Source organism: Rana temporaria, chromosome 2 (genome assembly GCF_905171775.1).
Source record: "Rana temporaria chromosome 2, aRanTem1.1, whole genome shotgun sequence".
In the NCBI taxonomy this organism is placed as follows: Eukaryota; Metazoa; Chordata; class Amphibia; order Anura; family Ranidae; genus Rana; species Rana temporaria.
Window position 1 is genome coordinate 244133206 of NC_053490.1, and position 21786 is coordinate 244154991.

The 21786-nt window shown below is 45.7% G+C and overlaps 1 protein-coding gene across 1 annotated transcript in view; it reads right to left on the reverse strand.

Moving 5' to 3' along the window:
* Positions 1–732: 732 nt before the first annotated feature.
* SUMF2 (sulfatase modifying factor 2) overlaps positions 733–21786 on the reverse strand; it is a 31401-nt gene continuing 10347 nt past the window's right edge. The window contains exons 4-9 of the mRNA XM_040336734.1: positions 21002–21046; positions 18780–18930; positions 18557–18612; positions 16771–16855; positions 15397–15562; positions 733–1288 (exon numbers count right to left, since the gene is read on the reverse strand). Of these exons, the coding sequence (XP_040192668.1) occupies positions 1192–1288; positions 15397–15562; positions 16771–16855; positions 18557–18612; positions 18780–18930; positions 21002–21046 (600 nt within the window). The 3' untranslated portion in view covers positions 733–1191. The remainder of the gene's footprint in view (positions 1289–15396; positions 15563–16770; positions 16856–18556; positions 18613–18779; positions 18931–21001; positions 21047–21786) is intronic.

A 21786-nucleotide genomic window follows, 5' to 3' on the forward strand; every position in this document is an offset into this window, starting at 1 on the left:
CCATTTTCAATTAGGAGCATCTGCAGGTATTAAGTGGAGCCGCTCAGTTCCGAATAAAAGCTGTAATTTACTGCAAGAAGTAATGGGGCACCACGCAATGGCATTACTGCGCAGAACAGAAGATTAAAGCGGACACATGCAAAAACAACATAAAAAATGCATGGCCATGTAAAGCACCTGAACATATTACAAAGAAAAAGAGCCGCTGCTCCAGGTGTACGATGATAACCTGAGGTGGAATATCTCCTAGAGTGCCATCCTCGGCCTGCCTCTGTGGTAAACTTGTAAGAAAAAAAAATGGCTGCACATCCAGGAATTCCGATTGCCTTTTATTGTTCAAAGTGATAACACCAACACGAGGACCTTGTGTTGTGTCCTTGGTGTTATCACTTTGAACAATAAAAAAACAAATCGGAATTCCTGGATGTGCAGCCATTTATTTTCTTACCGGAACATATTAAGCAAAAATATGTGGATTTGGTTACACCATATGGCCATACAGTGCATAAGCCCACTACTGCATAAAAGTACCCCATTCTGTTTGTATGGTCTTATAGCAGCACCATCTTTAATGGAATGCATTTTTTTAGGGCGTGCCACTCAAGTCTTTGTTTGGCATTACTGCGCAGGAACAAGATCGGAGGGTGCATGCTGGGTAGCCAGCTGCACCAAATCCCAGAAATAGACACAGGAGGGCTTCAGATGCCCACAGTGAAGATAGACCCTGCCAGCTTCCAAGATCCAGGTAATTTTATTAAATTTAAACAAAAATAAAAAGAACTACAACCATAACACAATCTGACAAGTGCATATTAAAGTGGAGCAAGGTAAATTTTAGTCTTGAAAAAAATTTGAATTTAGGGACTGGAACTCCACTTTAAGGTAAAACTAAAGTTCAGCTTTAACTGTGTACCATACAGCTGGCAAAATTATGTACCCATGCAAGATATTCTGTATAAATAATTAAACAACGTGATCCGAATCTGTATACATCATTAAAATGGAAGACCCAGTAAAAAGTGAGGCTTTGGATCTTCACATTGCAGATTGAAGAGCATTATTTCTTTTGGACTTCTTCTATTTTCACCCATAGGTGAGTAAAATGATTAAAAAAAATGTTTTCTTCCTTAGGAAGAGACTTCATTCCTATGACATCAAGCAGAGAAATCAAGTAGTAATCACAATATTTCCTTAAAGGTCCTCTTTTCCATTTTCTGCTGGTGTGGTGACATCTTTGACACAACGGAAACCCAGGTTATCTGAAGCAGAATCTGGTGTGTTGCCCATCCTAAAAAAATGAACAACAGAAAAAAGGAGAAACTTTGAAAATGCTATTCATTTAGCTGTAATAATTTAACTTTTAAATACTACTAGTGATGTATGGTTAGTGCTTTGCATGAATATTCTACACACCTGTAGGGCCCCAGTTATAAAGCAGAGTTTTACTACTATTGTCTACTACTAGCAGAGAGGCCAAAGTTCTGTAGTTCTCGCCTAGGTGAAAAATTTGAAGTGGGAGTATGTATTTGTCAGAAGTAGGCAGATTAGAGATCCTCCAAGTACGGAAAACTCCACAAAACACCTTAAGCTCCCCTCTGTCTGTGATTGCAAAATCCACAATATTACCAAGAAAAACACAGGGAAAAGCAGCTACATTACACAAAGTAAAACGGGCAAGGAGGAGAACACTGCTTCCTAGTCATGTACGAAGACACCATTCTTCTTTTACCACTTTGTGTGTGGTGCAATTTTTTTACAATTTACACACATACTAAAGTCAGCATTTTTTTTTTGCTAGAAAATCACTCAGAACACCCCCCCTAAATTTTTCGGAAAGTGGCAGCTTAGAAGAATAAAATTGTGGAAGTTGTAGGTGTGTTTTTTTTATGTTACTGATATTTGTGCTATTATTTATCAAATGAATTTTTTCAGGAAAAAAACCCACACTAAAATGAATTTTAATAGTGAATAATAAAATATACAAGATTGGGTTGTGTAAAGGTACCAAACATGATACAGGCGATACCTCACATGTGTTCCACTGTTTACATGCACCTTCGGGAGCTATGTGAATCTCTTTTGTAATGTAAAATTACATCAAGCTGTAGCAGCCATAAGATTTGATTTAACGACTTCAAGTCCAGGACATTTTAAATGTTAAAGTGAAAAAATAAAATAAAAACAATTATATAAAATGTCACTTGCATACAGTGTGAGCAATTACCAGTTAAAGAAACGCAATGCCAAAATAGCAAAAAATGGCCTGGTCATAAATGGGGTAAAACCTTCCAGGAATGAGTCGAGTTGAGTGGCATCTTGATATAGCACGTCATTTACCCCGTAGGATCCCGACGTGCTTGAGTGTATTGGGGGGTGATTAGAAACTTTACAGTAAGCGCTTGGTGAGAAGTGCAAGCATCACCCTCTGGGGCATGCGTTTTAAGTTCTAGATTTGAAGTACATACATTGTGAGTTTGAAGTGCATTATTTGTGAACACATTTGAAATTTACATTTAACCACTTAAGACCCGGACCATTATGCAGGTTAAGGACCTTGCCCCTTTTTGCAATTCGGCACTGCGTCACTTTAACTGACAATTGCGCAGTCGTGCGACGTGGCTCCCAAACAAAATTGGCGTCCTTTTTTCCACACAAATAGAGCTTTCTTTTGGTGGCATTTGATCACCTCTGCATTTTTTATGTCTTGCGCTATAAACAAAAATAGAGCGACAATTAAAAAAAAAATCAATTTTAACTTTTTGCTATAATAAATATCCCCCCAAAAAAAAATATACAAAAAAAATAAAAAAATCGCAATGAGCTTTAAATTGATTTGTAAACGCTAAAACTTTTGCGCAAACCAAATAGAGGATCGTTTTATAGATTTTTTATAAATAATATTTTTGTACTAGTAATGGCAGCGATCTTTTTCGCGACTGCGACATTATGGCGGACACATCGGATACTTTTGACACATTTTTGGGACCATAGTCATTTTCACAGCGAAAAGTGCTATAAAAATGCACTGCTTACTTTGAAATGGCAGTGAAGGGGTTAACCACTAGGGCAGGGATATGCAATTAGCGGACCTCCAGCTGTTGCAGAACTACGATTCCCATGAGGCATAGCAAAACTCTGACAGCCACAAGCATGACACCCAGAGGCAGAGGCATGATGGGACTTGTAGTTTTGCAACAGCTGGAGGTCCGCTAATTGCATATCCCTGCACTAGGGGGTGCTAAAGGGGTTGTAAAGGATTTTTTTTTCCCCTAAATAGCTTCCTTTACCTTAGTGCAGTCCTCCTTCACTTACCTCATCCTTCCATTTTGCTTTTAAATGTCCTTATTTCTTCGGAGAAATCCTCACTTCCTGTTCTTCTGTCTATAACTACACACCGTAATGCGAGGCTTTCTCCCTGGTATGGAGAAAGCATCTTGAGGGGGGGGGGGAGCAGGCAAGTCAGGACACTCTACGTTTCAGAGAAAGGAGCTGTGTGTTAGTGGGCGTCCTGACACTACTGCTGCTCGCCCCCTCAAGAGGCTTTCTCCACACCAGGGAGAAAGCCTTGCATTACTGTGTGGAGTTACAGACAGAAGAACAGGAAGTGAGGATTTCTCAGAAGAAAATAGGATTTTTGTACTCACCGTAAAATCCATTTCTCTGAGTTCATAGACGAACACAGCATTCTTTGACATTAGGGTTATATCCGCTTTCACTAGGAGAGTTTAGGCAGAAAAAAAGCACTTAAAGTGTTAACAAACACAAACCTTAGTGCAGCTCCTCCCAGGGGGCGTGGCCCCCCCGGTATAACCCACACCCTGCTCTAACAGCCTCAGTTCGTAACAAGCAGTACAAACCAAGGAGGGGTGGGTGCTGTGTCCGTCTATGAACTCAGAGAAATGGATTTTACGGTGAGTACAAAAATCCTATTTTCTCTTTCGTTCATAGACGGACACAGCATTCTTTGACATTAGGGACGTCCCAAAGCAGTGTCAAAAAATTCGAGGGGCGGGAAATAACACAGCAAAACAGGTTACACCCCAAACAAAACCGGGAGTTGCTCAACGGAGAAACTCCTACCATAAAACGCCGCCTGTAACATCTGCGGCCGAAGGAGGCATCAGAAGATGCGCACACATCCACCTCGTAAGACCTTGAAAGTGTGGATCGACGACCAGGTCGCTGCCATATACCCCTGTAACACAGAGGCCAGATGCCAGAAAAACCAAAAAAGGCTCCGATCGCCCTGGTCAAATGCGCCGTAACCCAAAAGGGAGGCGCCAGCCCCTTCCGGGCATAGGCCTGAAGCACAATTCGTCGGATCCACCCCGAAAAAGGGGTGGCTGACGAGACTACCAGGCCCCCTGGTAGAACCAGCCAGCGACACGAACAGTGAGACCGACTTCCGGAACGGAATCGTAGCAGATAAGTACATACGTAGGGCCCGAATCACATACAGAGGATGTAAAGAGGCCGCCTCCCTGCATTTCGGCCAAGGACATAAGGATGGAAGAACAATGTCCTCATCAACGTGAAAAGCCGAAACGACCCTGGGAGAAAAGACGGCTGCGGTCGCAGCACCACCTCATCATTATGGATGACCAAGTAGGGAGCCTTGCAAGACAAGGCCGTCAGAACAGACAAACACTCGTCTGATCGAGGTAATTGCTACCAGAAAAAATCACAGTGGAAATGCCCACGCTGAGCCATGGCCACGTGACGCAGACCTTCCTGGGCTAGCACCCAGAGTCAAATGCATGAAGGGCAGGTACTCTAGCGCTGAGCTAAACCTGCTCCCGTCTCGTGACAGTCAACAAAAAACCTCCCGAATGTCCACAAAGGGAGCATCCAGAAGAACCAAAAGGACTAAATTCAAGTCCCATGGGGGTAGTGGAGGGGCCACATGCCAGACCCCCAGACCAGACGTACGCACCAAGGAGTGCGACGCCAAGGCTCATCGAAAGTAACAGCCAGAGCAGAAAACTGACTCCTAACCGTACTTAAGGCGAGAGCCTGATCCACTCCCTGCTGTAAAAAACAGCAGAATCCTGGACACCACGTATGTCCGAGGGTGCCACTTCATCTCCTCACACACAGAGATGCAGGCCTTCCACGTATGATGTAAAACCTACGTGAGGTAGACTTCCGTGCAGGCAGCACGGTAGAGACCACTGAGCCCAATAGGCCTCGGGCCCACAGCCCCAGGCTCTCAACAGCCACGCCGCTAAGCCAGTGGCTGTAAAAAACAGGGTGGATGATCGGACCCTGTAACAGAAGATCAACCCCCAGGGGAACACGCTAGGGGGTGTGCCACCAGACGCACCTGGTCCGCGTACCATGAGCGACGCGGCCAATCTGGGGCAATCAGGATTGATAGAATTCCCTCGGCTTCCACTCTGCGCAGCAGTCGAGGAAGAAGCTACCGAGGAGGGAAGGTTTAAAGTAGGCGACAGTGACCCCAAGGAGCCACCAACGCGCCTGACGCGTCTGCCCATGGGTCCCTTGACCTGGCCAAAAAAACATGGCACCTTCCGGTTGAGGCGGGACGCTAGAAGGTCCACGCATGGAGTGCCCCACTTTCGGCACAGACACTGAAAACTCCTACGGGTGGAGAGACCACTCTCCTTGGTCTAGCGCAGTCCGACTCAGGAGTCGGCCCGCCAATTCCATACTCCCGGAATGTACACGGCCGATAGAGCCGGAACGGACCTTTCGGCCCACCGAAGGATGTGCGCGACCCTCGTCGCTGCAACAGAACTCCGTGTGCTTCCCAGATGGTCGACGTACGCCACAGCGTTGTCAGACAGGGTCCTGAATGGTCAGCCCTGTAGATCCAGGGACCACCAGGCAAGGCAAAGCCTGATCCAGAACACCGATTGGTAGGTGGGACTCCACCTGAGTCCAGCGCCACAGGGCTGACTGGGTGCCCCAAAAACACCCCTCCCCAACCGGAGAGGCTGGCATCCGTTGCGACCACCGTCCAGTGACATGGCAGAAATGCCTTTCCAGCCCGAAGCACCGGAAAAGTCAGCCACCACACCAGGGACCAGGTGACTCAACTGAACCTGGTAATCCAGGGATGACGGAAGCTTGTCCCCACGAGACAGCAGTTCCCTCTGTAGCACCCTGGCGTGGAATTTGGCATACGGAACCGCCTCGACAGAGGCCACCGTCAGACCCAGCACCCTCATGCAGAATCGCAGAGATGACCACTACTAGGTCGACAACTGCTGCCCAGCAGATTGCAGAGTCTGAATTCTTTCCGTTAGGAGAACATTTTTTTCGCCCCGGCGGAATCCAGGACTAGTCCCAGGAATTCCAGTCCCTGAGACGGGACCAACACTGACGTCTGGACAAAACAGAAGTCAGCCAAACTCTTGGAGAGTCTGACACGTGACAGACATGGCTCCACTAATTCAGAGCTCGAGGAAGCTCGTAGGAGAATGTTGTACAGACATCCCACAATAACAAATCCCCGCTGCCACAGCCGGGCCAGTATCGGAACGAGCACCTCTGTGAAAACCTGTGGTGTCGACACCAAGCCGAGCGGGAGGGCCACAATGAAAAATGGTCCTCCCTGACCGCAAAGTCCAGAAACTCTGGTGCTTTGAGCATATGGGAACATGCAGGTACGCGTTCACGGCATCCAAGGATGCCAGAAAAACCTCATCCTGAAAGTTTGCACTTTTACAAAAAAACAAACAAGGGCCTGAGGCCCAGGATTGGACGGACCCCGTCCTCCTTTGGGGACCACAAAACAGATTGGAGAAAAACCCCGGAGCCTGTTCCACGAGGGAACTGGCACAATCACTGCCCTGACCAGAAGATCCTGGACAGCCCCTGACAGAGCCACCCGGCGAGCCAGAGGATGGAGGGAAAAAACCTGTTTGGTAGACAAGAGAGAAATCCTGTCTCGCACCCAGAGGAAACTACCTCGCAACCCCAACGGTCAGAGAGGAGAGACCTCCACCGAGCCGCGAATTCGCGGAGCCAGCCCCCCACCCGAGATGCGAGCGGAGGCAAACCTCCAAGCGGAAGCAGGCTTGCGGCACCGGGGGCGCCTGTGTCCTCAGTGGACGTCCTAGCCCCCTGAAAATGTTTTCCTGCCGCACTTGGCGGGCGAAAACCAAAAAACGCATGGGGAACAGTAAATGAGGGCCCTCGCCTACAGTGAGGCACCTACCCTTTTTTAGATTGCGGGAGCAGAGTGCTCACACCGCCCGTGGCATCCTTTATGATAACAATCAGAGACACCCTGATACAGGAATCCTCCCCAAAAAAGAGGGGACAGACCGCAAAGCATTTTGTACCCTGCGACTGATCCCAATCCTTGCACAACATATTCCAGACATGGAACACAAGGAAAAAACACATATTGCGGTGCGGGGCGGCACGGAACCCAAAAGGGACTGACACCACTGATGCCACCTCCGAAACCACCATAGCCAACCATGGTAACCCGCACCGCAGTGTTAAGAGCCCCAACAACAGCACCATCAAGTGCTGACCCTGAAACAGGGCCATCCTCACAGTCCGTGTGGACTTCAGCCAGCAGCTACTGACAAAAAAACAAAACCAGACGCCTCAGCGAGGCCTGATTCCCTGTCAGAAAAAATACCCAGAGAGAGGCAGAGGGGGGAACAAGTGCAATTCCCACATCCCTCCAACACTCCCATCCTGACCCAAAACGCCTCAGGGACTGCCAGCACAGCATCCCTGGAGGCCGCAGGAACAGGGACACTAAGGGTTAACATCCCCTAGTACTGGCAGGCTCCACAGGACATCCCCCCAGCCGCCACAGAGAACAGGGAAACCCCCCCCCCCGGAGGACTTACCGTCCGACCAGACCGCCGCTGCCGAGAGCCAAAAACGCTGCCTGTGCCGCGCCATCCAAAAGGAAAATGTGCAGAGCCGTACGCGCCGTCATCCTAGGCACAAGAGCTGTATCAAGATGGCCGCCGATATGTCTGCGGGCTCCGAGAAAATGGCCGCCGCAATTACAACTGCGCCATAAAACACCGCCGTCAGCGGCAAAATGGCGCCCGAAAACGGCGTTTTTTTAAAAAAAAAAAACACACAGCAAAGCCCCAGTGACACACGCAGTACACAGGCCCACAGGACCCCCTCCGCACATATGGCAGCAAAGAAAAACACAGCACCCACAGCAGTAGCAGCCCCCAGGTCAGACTGAGCCCCCCAAGCGGGGCCCCCACCTCACGGCCGTCACCCAGAAACTGGGAAGGAGGGAGAGGAAAAAAGGGAGAGAGGAAAGCAGGGCAAACCCTCAGTCGACCTCCCCAGGGGAAAATTCCAGCCAGACCACTTACCTGAGCAAGAGGCCACTACTTACCCGTCCTGCGACCACCGGCTGGAGGTATCCCAGACAGATCCAACGTCCGCTAAACGGCATGGCTGTCGGCCAGACACACTGTGACAAGGCCATAGAGACCGGTCATATGTGTGCCCTAGAACCGAAGTTCCCCGGCCGCCCCTGGAGCAATGGGGTCTGTCGTGGACGTCCCAAAGCTGAGCTGAGGGCCGGCACACGCTCGAAGGCCGAACCTGGGGGGACTACAAGGGCCGAGGACCCAGCCTGTCACCCAGTCGGCTGTTGATAGAAGAATCACAGGATTCCAAAAAATGCAGGAACAAAATAATAAAAAGCGAGAAAATTGCAAGAAAAAAATCTCCAGAGTACAGGAACTCCAGAGTGCCTGACTCTCCTGACGTTAGGCAGGAAAAAACTGAGGCTGTTAGAGCAGGGTGTGGGTTATACCGGGGGGGCCACGCCCCCTGGGAGGAGCTGCACTAAGGTTTGTGTTTGTTAACACTTTAAGTGCTTTTTTTCTGCCTAAACTCTCCTAGTGAAAGCGGATATAACCCTAATGTCAAAGAATGCTGTGTCCGTCTATGAACGAAAGAGAAATAAGGACATTTAAAAGCAAAAATGGAAGGATGAGGTAAGTGAAAGAGGACTGCACTAAGGTAAAGGAAGCTATTTAGGGAAAACATTTTTTTCCCTTTACAACCCCTTTAATTGTGCCTTAAGGGAGTGATTCTTACTGTAGAGGGGCGTGGCTGTAGGTGTGACATCACTGATCGTTCCCTATAACAGGGAACAGACGATCAGTGACACTGCCACAGAGAACAACGGGGAAGGTGCATTTCCACTCGCCTCTCCCCGTTCTTCAGCTCCTGTGACCCGATCGCGGGAGACCGGCGGCGATCAGTTTTGCGGTCACGGAGCTTCGGACCGGGTCGCGAACCACGGCTGGACACTTAAAGGGCAACGTGCCTGTGCCTAGCCGTGCCATTCTGCCGACGTAATCACAGGTGTACAGCGGATTTTTTACTTACACATGTCTATACAGTGCTGACAGGACACACAGTGCTTTACATATATTACTCATTTAAATCACTTTACATTGACATACATCCTTTCAGAATGTGTATTGTATGATGAGGTTCCTTCATGTACTAGGGACAATTTAGAGAGGAGCCAATTCACCTACCAACATATCTTTGTAGTGTGGGAGGAAACCCACGTAGGCACAGGGAGAACATGCAAACTCCAGGCACGTAGAGTGATGGTCAGGATTTGAACCAATGATCTACTTATTGCAAGGCGGAAGTGCTAAACGACTTAGCCACTGTGCCAAGTAATCAAATGGGTAAGGTAGAACTAAAAAGGCCCATTTTGGATAGAAAAAGGGAGGGATATAACCCATGTCACGTTCTTTGCTATTTCTTTCCCATCGGGAGCATTTCCCTTTATTTTCTGTGCTATAGCCACTAGAAGCGAGAGGAAGTCCCTACAATTGAAGTAATCCATGGTTGTTACCAGGACAACCAGAACTAGTGTCCCCTTTGGTTGATTTCTTTATATTCCTGTTCTGGGGACAACCCAAAATTTGGGATATTCTTTTACCTTGAACAGTGAACGAACCTCTAACGACGCAGACAGAAATAAAAACTGACAGGTGTTCTAATCCCCCTCCACTCTATCCTATCCAATAGAAAAAAATAGTTTTTCCTTTAGCTATACTTTAACTTGGAATTGCTGAATAGGCGCATACTACAAGTTAAAGGGGTTAGTGAGGGCAGGGCAGTTGAGTGTGGGGTGAAATAGGGATTGCGGGTCGGGAGAGTTGAGATGGAAAACGGCTGTGATGTAATCACTAGGGGAAGATGGTGGGGATGGGAGGGTCATTGGGAGACATGGGAACAGAGGTGGCAGCTGATGGGCACAGTATAAGGGGTTTGGAGGGCAAAGTTCATGCACGTTATATGCAGAGTGCAGGGTCCAAGCACGTTACATGCAGAGTGCAGGGTCCAAGCACGTTACATGCAGAGTGCAGGGTCCAAGCACGTTACATGCAGAGTGCAGGGTCCAAGCACGTGTTTCAGTGCGAAACGCGTCATCAGTCAGGTTTTATTTTGCTGTGACTTGTAGTGCTGTCCTTTTAATAAAAGGCTACAATTTGTTCAGAGTGCGGCTGTCCAGAGACCATCTTTGTTCCTGCCTGCCCAGGCATGTTAACATGCAAAGTGCAGGGTTCAGGGACCAGGCACATTACATGCAGAGTCCAGTCACGTTACATGCAGAGTGCAGGGTCCAAGCACGTTACATGCAGAGTGCAGGGTCCAGTTTTCCTCCACCACTCCTTTCCACTGTATTGTCAATCACAAGATCCCTCATCCACCCCCTCAGCTCTGACTCGTGCTCACACCTCCTCTACTGCCTTCATCTTCTCATCCCATGCCTTACCATTGTTGTACTAAATGTGAAGTACCTGGCCGTCTCTTGCACAGACATCCCCCACTGCAAGCTTCCTCTCTGCAGCCAGATCATCCAGGGGTCGTCAGCATCCAGGCATCAGGGTCAGGTCAGATAAAGTGAATACCTTCCAATGCTCCATCCCGCACTAGCTGGAACGCCAGCATCTCCCTTATCACTGCACGCAGGGAGACAAGCTATCACAAAGCCCCGATCCTAGCAGATGTAGCCGACAGGCTGCGACTGATGTGTCCAGTTCACGTCACTTCCGGTATCGGGTTAGGGTATCAGAGCATTTTCGCGAGTACTGATACTTGCGAAAATGCCTAGTATCGGTACCGATACCAGTATCGGTGCAACCCTAAAAATAAGCTTTACAACCACTTTCAAATCCATCAGTTTGTTGTTTGCGGTCTGTGTCCTTGGAAGAAGTAGGAGGAAAGCTCCATAAAGTTACTGGAATACCCCTCTTAGACAATTGTCACCATAACAGATCTCCCTCCTCACTGGAAGATTTCACAACTCACCAGGACAAATAGGGTAAATCTACATCAGGGGTGGGCAATTAATCTTTGTTCAGGGCCACATAAAAAACTGGGACTATTGTGGAGGGCCGAACTTAATTCTGTTAATTTTTAACCTGGGAAGGTCTGTAAGCGCACACACACATACATACATACATACATACATACATATATATAAATAAATAAAAAAAACACAACTGGCACAAGAAATAATAGTGGGTCTCTTTCAAACTGGCAGCAGAGACTCTGTTTTACTGCCCTCCTGAACTGTAAAATAACAGCCGGACTGGGCTATTCACATGGAACGGCCACTGCATCTTTAACTTGGGGTGCAAAATTTTACATCTTAATCTTAGTAAAAATACAGCTATTCTGTGAAGCCCTTAGAGGTTTGTTAGAGAACCTTAGTGAACAAACAGCATCATGAAGGCCAAGGAACAAACCAGACAGATCAGGGATAAAGTTGTGAAGAAGTTTAAAGCAGGGATAGGTCATGAAAAAAAATATATATATCCCAAGCTTTGAACATCTCAAAGAGCACTATTCAATCCATTTTCGGAAAATGGATTGAGTAAGGCACAACTGCAAACCTAACAATACATGACTGTCCACCCTCTACCATATGTAGGTGACAGAGGTGTAGTGTTTGAGGTTCTGTCAGCACAGGTAAATTTAAACAGCCCTAATGACGCTAGGCCTGTTTGTTTTTGATCTGGGGGCAGGGAGTGGTTAGTGTTGCAGTGAGTGTGACTGACATGTGCTTCAGCTCTTAGGCACGTCATCTACTTTCAGTGAGAATGTTCTGGAAGAGGGGCAGGGCTGAGAGTTGGAGTGGCATGGAGTACATGCGAGGAGCCCTGACCAATCCCCAACTAGGATTGGCAGGGGGCAGGCCTCCTACATATACTCACAGTCAGCCTGCTGAGGAGGAGTTGTCGGCTGGGGGTGAAGTGAAGAATGGAGTGTTAGACTGGAGCAGGAGATCCCATCCCCATCTAGGAGGGGGGGGGGTGCCGGCCTCAGCAGAGGAGCTCCGGAGCCTCTCCTTACACGGCCGAGAGGTGTCCTGGAAAAGGAGTTGAAGCAGTCGGTACGCATGTCTGGGTAAATTCTTCATCAAGGACTTGCAGGAGGAGATCGGTGAGTGAGGCACAGTGGATATCTGGAAGAGGCATGCCAGGGGAGCTGGGTGCAAGGCCAGAGGAGAGAGTGTGGGGTTTTGTGTAAAGTCGCTGCAGTTGGAGGACTCAGGACTTACAAGTCAGACTGGCTGGGATCAGTAGTCCACCAACCATTTATTTCTAATAAAGTAACTAGGCCGCCAAGTAGGGGTACAGCAGGCCCCTGGTCTATCACAATTCAGCAACAACTAGGGATTATTCAGAGTGATGTCTAGTACATTTCAAGATGATGGGGCGGAAAAACCAACGTTGTGACAGGGAAGTTTGTGCAGGAGGAGAAGAGTCCTGGGAGTAACAGTCTGCAGGAGCTTGTGTAGAAGTGTAAAGTCTGTCAAGGGTATAATACATAATTTTTCTAAGTGCACTATTCAGTATATGCAAAGCGCAGCTACTATAACAATTCTTCAAGTTTAATCAGCAACGTCACCATGACCATTTCCAGTTTAAAGCACAACTGCTATAACATGGCAAATGTAATCTGTTCTATGGGCATCCCATACCCTTTTCTCAACCAAGTTATATCCCCCAAATAAAACAAAAAAACAAAAACAAATGACTGTTCATTGTCTACTGGAGAGTGATGTATGGAAGTCTAGCAGCAGGGTGAATATGCGTGGATGTTAGTAACTAGTGTCAACACACACACAATGTACATATATAAATTGGCCATGATATGGCATTAAACTGCATATAGTTACAAAAGCTATCGAACATAAGAATGCATCAATCCAGGAAATAACACTAACACAACTAATATAATATTTGTTTTCAAACTATTTAAAGCGGATGTGCCATGAAAAAAAAAAAAAAAAAAAAAAAATTAAAAGCCAGCAGCTACAAATACTGCAGCTGCTGACTTTTAATATTAGGACACTTACCTGTCCAGGAGTCCAGCGCCGTCCGCAGCAGAGGATGAGCGATCGCTCGTCACTCTGCTGCTCCCCCCGCCATCCTCAGTAAGGGAACCAGGAAGTGAAGCGCTCCGGCTTCACTACCCGGTTCCCTACGGCGCATGCGCGAATTGCGCTGCGCCTGCTGATTGGCTCCCGCTGTGCTCTGGGAGCTGAGTGTTCCCAGAGCACAACGGGGGGAGGACGTAAGGTGACGTCCTACCCGCAGTCTGCCCGAGACCTTGTGGCCGGAAGTGGGTGCAAATACCCGTCTTTAGACAGGTATCTGCACCCCCCTCCCCCCTGAAAGGTGTCAAATGTGACACCGGAGGGGGGGAGGGTTCTGATCAGCGGGAGTTCCACTTTAGGGTGGAGCTCCGCTTTAAGTGAAAGTTACACCAATTTATGTGCCACAATACAAGTCTGATGAAGATTATGGGTGTAATGTATTGATGCACAGTATGTCTGCTGGGTTCTCCAACGCCAAGAGGAGATGGCAGTATGATGCGTCAGTCTGTATGCACATGGGTGGTTCAATACCAAGCACAGAAATATGAAGTTTGAATACAGCAGATAGGGGACTGCATATCTTCTCAATTTCATTAATGGGATGGTGGCTGGTCATTTAAGAAGAGATCTTGAGTGTGATCGATTTGGCTTAACCAGGTCAACAGTATTATGTGTTCTCAATGTGCTCTCATTAAAGGATGAACTGTGGGGAGCATGATCATAAAGGGTCTGGATTTAAGAGCTTGCTGAATGATTCCATTAGCACAATTTTTTTTTTAAATAAGCAGATTTGTGACAACAGTGGGTACATGAGGTTTCATTATGCAAGTGTGAGTAACGCGATCATATTCTGCTCAGAAGGAAGAGCTTGTAAAATTATTTTTAGAGATATTAGAGCAGTGTCTAGAGAAGCCAAGTAACTGTGGCTCCATTTCATAAAACCACCCTGAAGTAGAATATAACATATGGGAGACAACAAGCAAGTTACAGTATATCTGTGTAGAGCACAGGTGTCAAACACAGGACCCGCAGGCCAAATCCGGCCCTCCAGGCCATTTCATGTGGCCCTCGCACCTCTCCTGAAGCTGCAGGAGAGCTCCAGCCCTCCTCTGGTCCTCCTCAAGACCCTTACTTTCTGCTTTTAAGCAATGCATCCAGCTGCTTCCCAGCAGCAGCATAATGAAAGTGGAATGCACTGTGATGTAAGGGAGAGTGGGCGACTCAACTTCTGATGGTGGGGTGGCTCTTGACATCTAATGTAAGGGGAGGGGATGCAGATACAACTGGCCCTTTTGAGGGCAATCATAATGCGGCCCACAATTAAATTGAGTTTGACACCCCTGGTGTAGAGAATCGTCAGGAGCCCCCTGCATAGAAAGGAAGATCCTGCTTAAGGCTTTCAACTTCACCAATATGCAATTACCTGTCCAATTCCATATGAACCTGATTATGTATACATGTTGATGAAAACTGATGGGCTTGATATCCAAAGCATTAGGAGGTGTGGTGTAAAGATGAAGGAAATAATAAATCTGCCCAAGGAATGCTCAATATATGTGTGCAATCCCATAGTTGTATCAACAAAGTAGAGATGGACAATGTATCCTTCCTGTGTCTGGGTAATATGAATGACAGAAACATGACAAATGGATACAGTCATGTGGAAGATTCTGTTCTGTGGAGGACACATGCATTTGTGGATTGTAACAGTTATTTTGAGCAGTACTATTGCAGTCAAGTAGCATTTTTTGCAGGATGTGGGAGTCCCCATGGGTGTTTAATTGCAGATCTAGAATTCTTCTTAACAAAACAATGGATGGTTAGTAAGTGTTCTATGATTTTTTTCAATAATAAAGATAGTAAAGATTCATAGTTATTTCCGGAGTACATGGTTACTCCTATTTTTCAGTCTTTTGTATTTATGGTCTAGCATCACACCAGAATTAGTATTTTTTGATAGGTGTAGAACTAACTGGGGAGGCTTTGTTTTATATTGAGGAATATACAATTCTTACCTAGTGGTAACACGTGCTTTATGATTGGCTGAACCATCCTGGGTATCGATCCAAGAAACCCCACGTAATACATACATCTTCTGTCCACCATGTGTAGCAGACCCTTTAGGTACTTTGTATTCCGTAGATGTCCATTCCCAGGTGTTTCCCAACAGGTCATACAAACCTGACAAAGTAAAATATAACCTCATTAAAACAGCTAAATGTTTCATGGTAGAAACAAACCATGTTAAAGTCCTCTGCGGTCAACAACTGTGTTACCCCAAAGAACTTTTATCTCCATCCAAAATATCCATTTTGAACTTTGCTGGTACATGATTGGGCAATCATAAATAGGTTTGAGTAAAGTTATGTTACACTTGCAATCATGTCAAGAGAGGCACTTTGCCAGTGGCAAGTTCCCTAGAGGAGGCAGGGAAATATTTCATACTGGCCGAAACAATGCAGAACTTTCCTTGCCAAAGAGAGGAAGAGACTCACTGGTTGCAGAATAACACAGTACAGTTCCTTTTCTCTGCCCTCTTTAATGAGTTGGACCTAATGAATAGGTTCCATTTTTGCTTTTTTCCCTGCGTTCTTTTGCATATCAGTGCAGGCAGGTCTAAATCTTAAAAAAAAAACAACACACACCTATCTGAAACCTGTATCAATTTGTTCCCTACAAAATTAAACTCCATCTACAGTACTATGTGGCGTCATGCATGAATGAAGTATATGATCCGCATCACCAACAGTAAGTAAACACTGCTGGGATGATCAAATTCACATATGCCTTTTGCTCCCAGGGAAAAGGAATGTGATGATAAACATATTTAGGCTATCAGGTTTGCAGAGAATTAATTTGCCCATTGAGAATTTAGCCATAAAATATTTTTACTGCATTAAGTTTGCATATATTTACAGCACGATCATGCAAAAGCATCGGATATTCTGCTTTATGTTTTAGCTGACAAGAGGCCAAGAGGACTCTTTTAAACATATTATTGCTGTCAAACAATAACATGTTTGCTCAAGTCTACTGTAAAGACATTTGAGAAAAAAAAACTATGGGCCGGTTCACATCAGGATTGCAACGGGAACATATGAATTCCTGTGCAGTGCTTTTTTTGACACCCTATTCATTTAAATGGGCTGCAAAACACACCCGATCACAAAAAAAACGCACTGCATACAACTGTAATCTGTGTATGAGGTGCCATTAACAAAACAAGGCAGTGTGTTCACCTGCAATGCGGGAACTGCTCACAGAACACGCCTTTCCCATACCACATTCTAGTATAAACCAGCCCTTACATTTGAGAAATAAATATGTGTCTATTAACACAAAATCTACAGTACTGAAAAAAAAATATAGAAATATAAAAGACTACTTACCATAAGCATTCTGTGCAGGAAATGCTGTTACTGGAGAAACCCCATGATAACCATCCTCTGCCGAGTCCCGGCTTGGAAACTTACCCTATAATAGAAACTACATTTCTATAACACTACAAACTCAATTTTCATCATGATCACACCTGTCATGTTATAACTTGAGCCACTCATGGTAATGGGCAGTGATAAATTGCCTGCCCTCTGATACAAATATTAGAACCAGCTGATGGATTTAGTGCTCTCACAGTCAACACTTTGAGGCTGGGTTCACACTGATACGACAGTCGTACTAATTTGGATCTGACTTTGCCCTGCGACTTAAAGTCTGACTTCGATCCCCCGACAATGCCAGGCACTGTCTCTGGTTTGAATCTTGAGGGGGAACTCTACGCCAAATTTTAAATAAAAAACATAATGAGTCCCCCCTCCAAGAGCATATCAGGCCCTTTGGTCTGTTATGGGTTTTAAGGGGAACCCCCTACGCCAGACCCTCATCTGCTAGGCTCCTAGATTCCGATAGGCCCCCCACCCACAGACCCCGACAACCAATGGCCAGTGTTGTCAGGAAGAGGCCCTTGTCCTCATCAACATGGGGACAAGATGCTTTGGGGCCTGCCCCAAAGCACCCATCCCCCATGTTGAGGGCATGCGGCCTGATACGGTTCAGGAGGGGGAGCCGCTCGCTCGTCCCCACCCCCTTTCCTGACTGGCCAGGCTGCATGCTCGGATAAGGGTCTGGTATGGATTTCGGCATAGGGGATTCCCCTTAAAATCCATACCAAACCAAAGGGCCTGGTGTGCTCTTTTAAGGGGGAACTCATGCCTGTTTTTTATTTAAAATTTGGCATCAAGTTCCTCCTCAAGATCATCGGAGCACAAGTCACATGCCAAAGTCGAATCATGCAAGATGGCGATCCGACTTTTGTGTGATATTCAATGGGCTGAAGTACGATTAAAGTCGGACCAAAGTAGTCCAGGGAGCATTTTCAAAGTCGGACCGACTTGTGTCGGACTAGTAAAGACGGCTCCCATAGGGAAACATTGATTTTCACACGTCATGAGCTGCCAATGTCAGAGCGTTTGTCGCACCAGTGTGAAAAAAAAAAAAAAACCGAACAAGACATTATAACCAGATGATAGTCTACATTTTATGAATCAGGTAAATGCTGACTGTCAGAATATTTCTGCCCAGTGCCAGCAAAAAAAAAAAAATGCAGGATAACTTACAGGCTCAAAGAGAGCAGAGAACAAAATTTGAACTAGAGTGCCGGGAAATAAAAAAAAAATAAAAAAACTTAGCCTGACAGGCTTTCCTTTGGTAAATCAGCACAAGTTTCCAAGCTGACCAGTTGGGACTGAAAAAGATGTGGTTATCTTTACATTTATCAGCTCATGCTGTGAATTTTCTTGTTGAAGTAGCACCTGGACCTGGACTCACCTACTGTCCTTCCTCTGACCTACAACCCATTTCTATCACAGCTTTCTACTTCCTGACACCTGCTCCTTAGCAACTCAATACATAGCAAAAGAAAGAAAGATGAGACATGTCCTATCCACTGCCCTTCTTGCCATCCTCTCCTTTGCCTAATATATAAATATCTGACAGATTAGAAAAAGACAACTACCCTATGGCAATGACTGCAGTCTAAACGGAGATGGAGCATCTTGCCCCAATAAAGTTTTATTAAAATTTTTTGCATTTACAATAAAAAAAAAAAAAAAAAAAATTTGTGAAGAGAGCAAAATGATGAAAATAAACAAGTTTACTGTTAACGTACGATATTACCTGCCAAAGATTGCTTCGATTTTCCTGAAAAAGATTCCCCCATGGGTAGGTGTTGCCTGTCAGTAAAACACATTGCCATATTTTTCATTTTTTAACAGCGATAGACATTTAGCTTGTGTATTTAAAAAAAAAATAATATATATAAATATATATATATATATATATATATATATATATATATATATATATATATATATATATATATATATATATAATCTCATACCTTTAAGACCCCCACGTGCAGCAAACTCCCACTCTTTTTCTGTAGGCAGTCTTTGCCCCCTCCACTTACAAAAGGACTGTGCATCATTCCAGCTGACGTGCAGCACTGGGTATTCAAGCTTCTCCTTGATCCCTGAGCCTGGCCCTGCTGGCTGGAAAAGAACATGAGCATATTCAGTGAATATACAAAGTCTACACACCCCTGTTAAAATGTCAGGTTTATGTGATGTAAAAAAATAAAAAAAAAATAATAATAATGAGATAAAGATAAATAATTTCAAAACTTTTTCAACCTTTAATGTAGAAAAAGAAAAGATGCGATGCAGTGCCGAATCGCAAAAAATGGCCCGGTCATTGGGCAGCCAAATCCTCTGGGGCTGAAGTGGTTAAATAGGATTCAGTAAACACCTGCCATTATTTAAAGTGCCTCTTATTAACCCCAAATAAAGTTCAGCTGTTCTAGTAGGTCTTTCCTGACATTTTCTTAGTTGCACCCTACAGCAAAAGCCATGGTTCGCGGAGAGCTTCCAAAGCATCAGAGGGAACTCATTGTTAAAAGGTATCAATCAGGAGAAGGGTACAAAATAATTTCCAAGGCATTATATATACCATGGAAGCAGGGCTGTCTTAATGAGCGGGCACACCTGGGCACTGCCCAGGGGCCCCTGCAATTACCCCAAAGCAGCTGGTCCTTGAGCCCACACTGCTCCAAAATTGGGGGCCCCATGATGGCGCTGAGAGTGATGAAAACACAAGGGAGACAGGCTGGCAGTGGTGCGCCGCGTTGTGCAGAATCATACCGATTATTTTACAGCCAGCATGGAGGGGCAGGCCTAAAGCACCAGTGATGTTCTGACCCGCCCCATGCAGCTTGAATGCATTGCGGATGGTGTCATGGTAAGCCCAGCTGTCCAGCACTGTTTGCACCAAAAGGTTTGGAATGCCCAGAGGGATGCTTCCTCCAGAGACCCCTCCTTCTGCCTGCTTGGTATAGGTGAGTGCAGTGCTGGAGGTGAACAAAGACAACATTTTACATGCACTGTATCTCCGCTGGAAAAGGGGGTACTACATGGATGGAATAATGATGCTGGGGGATATCAAGGGTGTATGGAGGGAAAACTATTCTGATATAATGAGGCAACTATATCATTAACCACTTAAGGACCACCTAACGCCGATATACGTTGGCAGAACGGCACGGCTGGGCACAGGCACGTCACCTTTAAGAACCCGCGCGCGACACAGTCCGAAGCTCCGTGACAAAGCCCGCGGACCTGATCGCCGCCGGTGTCCCGCGATTGGTCACAGGAGCTGAAGAACAGGGAGAGGTGAGTGTAAAAAAACCTTCCCCATTCTTCTCTGTGGCTTGTCACTGATCGTCTGTTACCTGTCATAGGGAACGACAATCAGTGACCTCACATGTCCAACCACGCCCCCCTACAGTAAGAATCACTCCCTTAGGGCACACTTAACCCCTTAGCGCCCCCTAGTGGTTAACCCTTTCACTGCCATTGTCACACTTTATCAGTGCATTTTTATAGCACTTTTCACTGTGAAAATGACAATGGTCCCAAAAATGTGTCAAAAGTGTCCGATGTGTCCGCCATAATGGCGCAGTCACGAGAAAAATAAGAATACGTATCAGCCTAAACTGAGGGAAAAAAACAAAAAAAAATGTTTATATATTTTTTGGGGATATTTATTATGGCAAAAAGTAAAAAATATTGAATTTTTTTCAAAATTGTCGCTCTATTTTTGTTTAGTACCACCAAAAGAAAGCTCTATTTGTGGAAAAAAAAAAAAAAAAAAAAAAAAAAAGGGACGCCACTTTTGTTTGGGAGCCATGTCGCACGACCACGCAATTGTCAGTTAAAGCGACGCAGTGGCGAATCGCAAAAAGGGGCCAGGTCCTTAACCTGCATATGGGTCCAGGTCTTAAGTGGTTAATGAACATTATTAAGGCTGCCCACGCCAAACAATAAAATCCTTTTTATGAAAACAAGAACGCACAAACCACTTTCCATAAACATGCCCCAGTGTGTATAGTATAGCAATATATTGTAGATCATACCGTAGGTGAAAATAGACATCATAGGTGTACATAAAGATTTTACTTGTATGTGTTAAGACGACCCAAACACAGTAAACATTATAAAGAAATACAGAAAATGGTATTATAAAAGAAAAAGCCTGGAGAACAACAAAATTAGAAGAAACTCCTACCTGGCGCCAAAATGCCTTTTCTATAGGAAGCCACCATGGTGCGGACTATGTTAAAAATAAATAAAACAAAAAGGTCAGTAATCAAATAAGTTGGAAACCTACAATTTAAATTTTTGTGAGCTTGAAGGCCAAGTTCACCTTTAGTAACATGTTTCACCTGTACTTAGGGTTTCATATGTTACTATATACTAGGGTTGTCCCGATACCGATACCAGTATCGGTATCGGGACCGATACCGAGTATTTGCGCTAGTACTCGTACTCGTGCAAATACTCCCGATACCAAAATAGAATACTTTTTTTTTTTTTGTGACATCGAGCGGTGCATAGAGGCAGGGCCGGATTAACTGTGGGGCTGATGGAGCTGCAGCTCCAGGCCCCCATCATAATATAGGCCCAAACTTAATTCTCTCACCAGGGCCCGGCGGCCGGCCGACGACCGCTATATAATAAATCCACATGTCCAGTCAGCTGCAGTGCCATTGGATGGCACTGGCATTGATTGAATGGCACTCATAAATGGATGGCACTGATAGGTGGCACTGGCATTGATTGGGTGGCACTGATGAGATGCACCAATAAGCTGCCTCCCTGCACTGATGCACTAATCTGCACTGATAGGTGGCACTGGCTAGCTGCACTTTTGGGCACTGGCACCGATGAGCTGCACTGATAGGTGGCACTGGCAGTGATCACTCCTTCAATGATATGTAGTTTTCCAGTACCGTATGCTAAAAAACAGCCCCACACCACGATGTACCAGTTCTTCATAATTCTAAAGAAAAT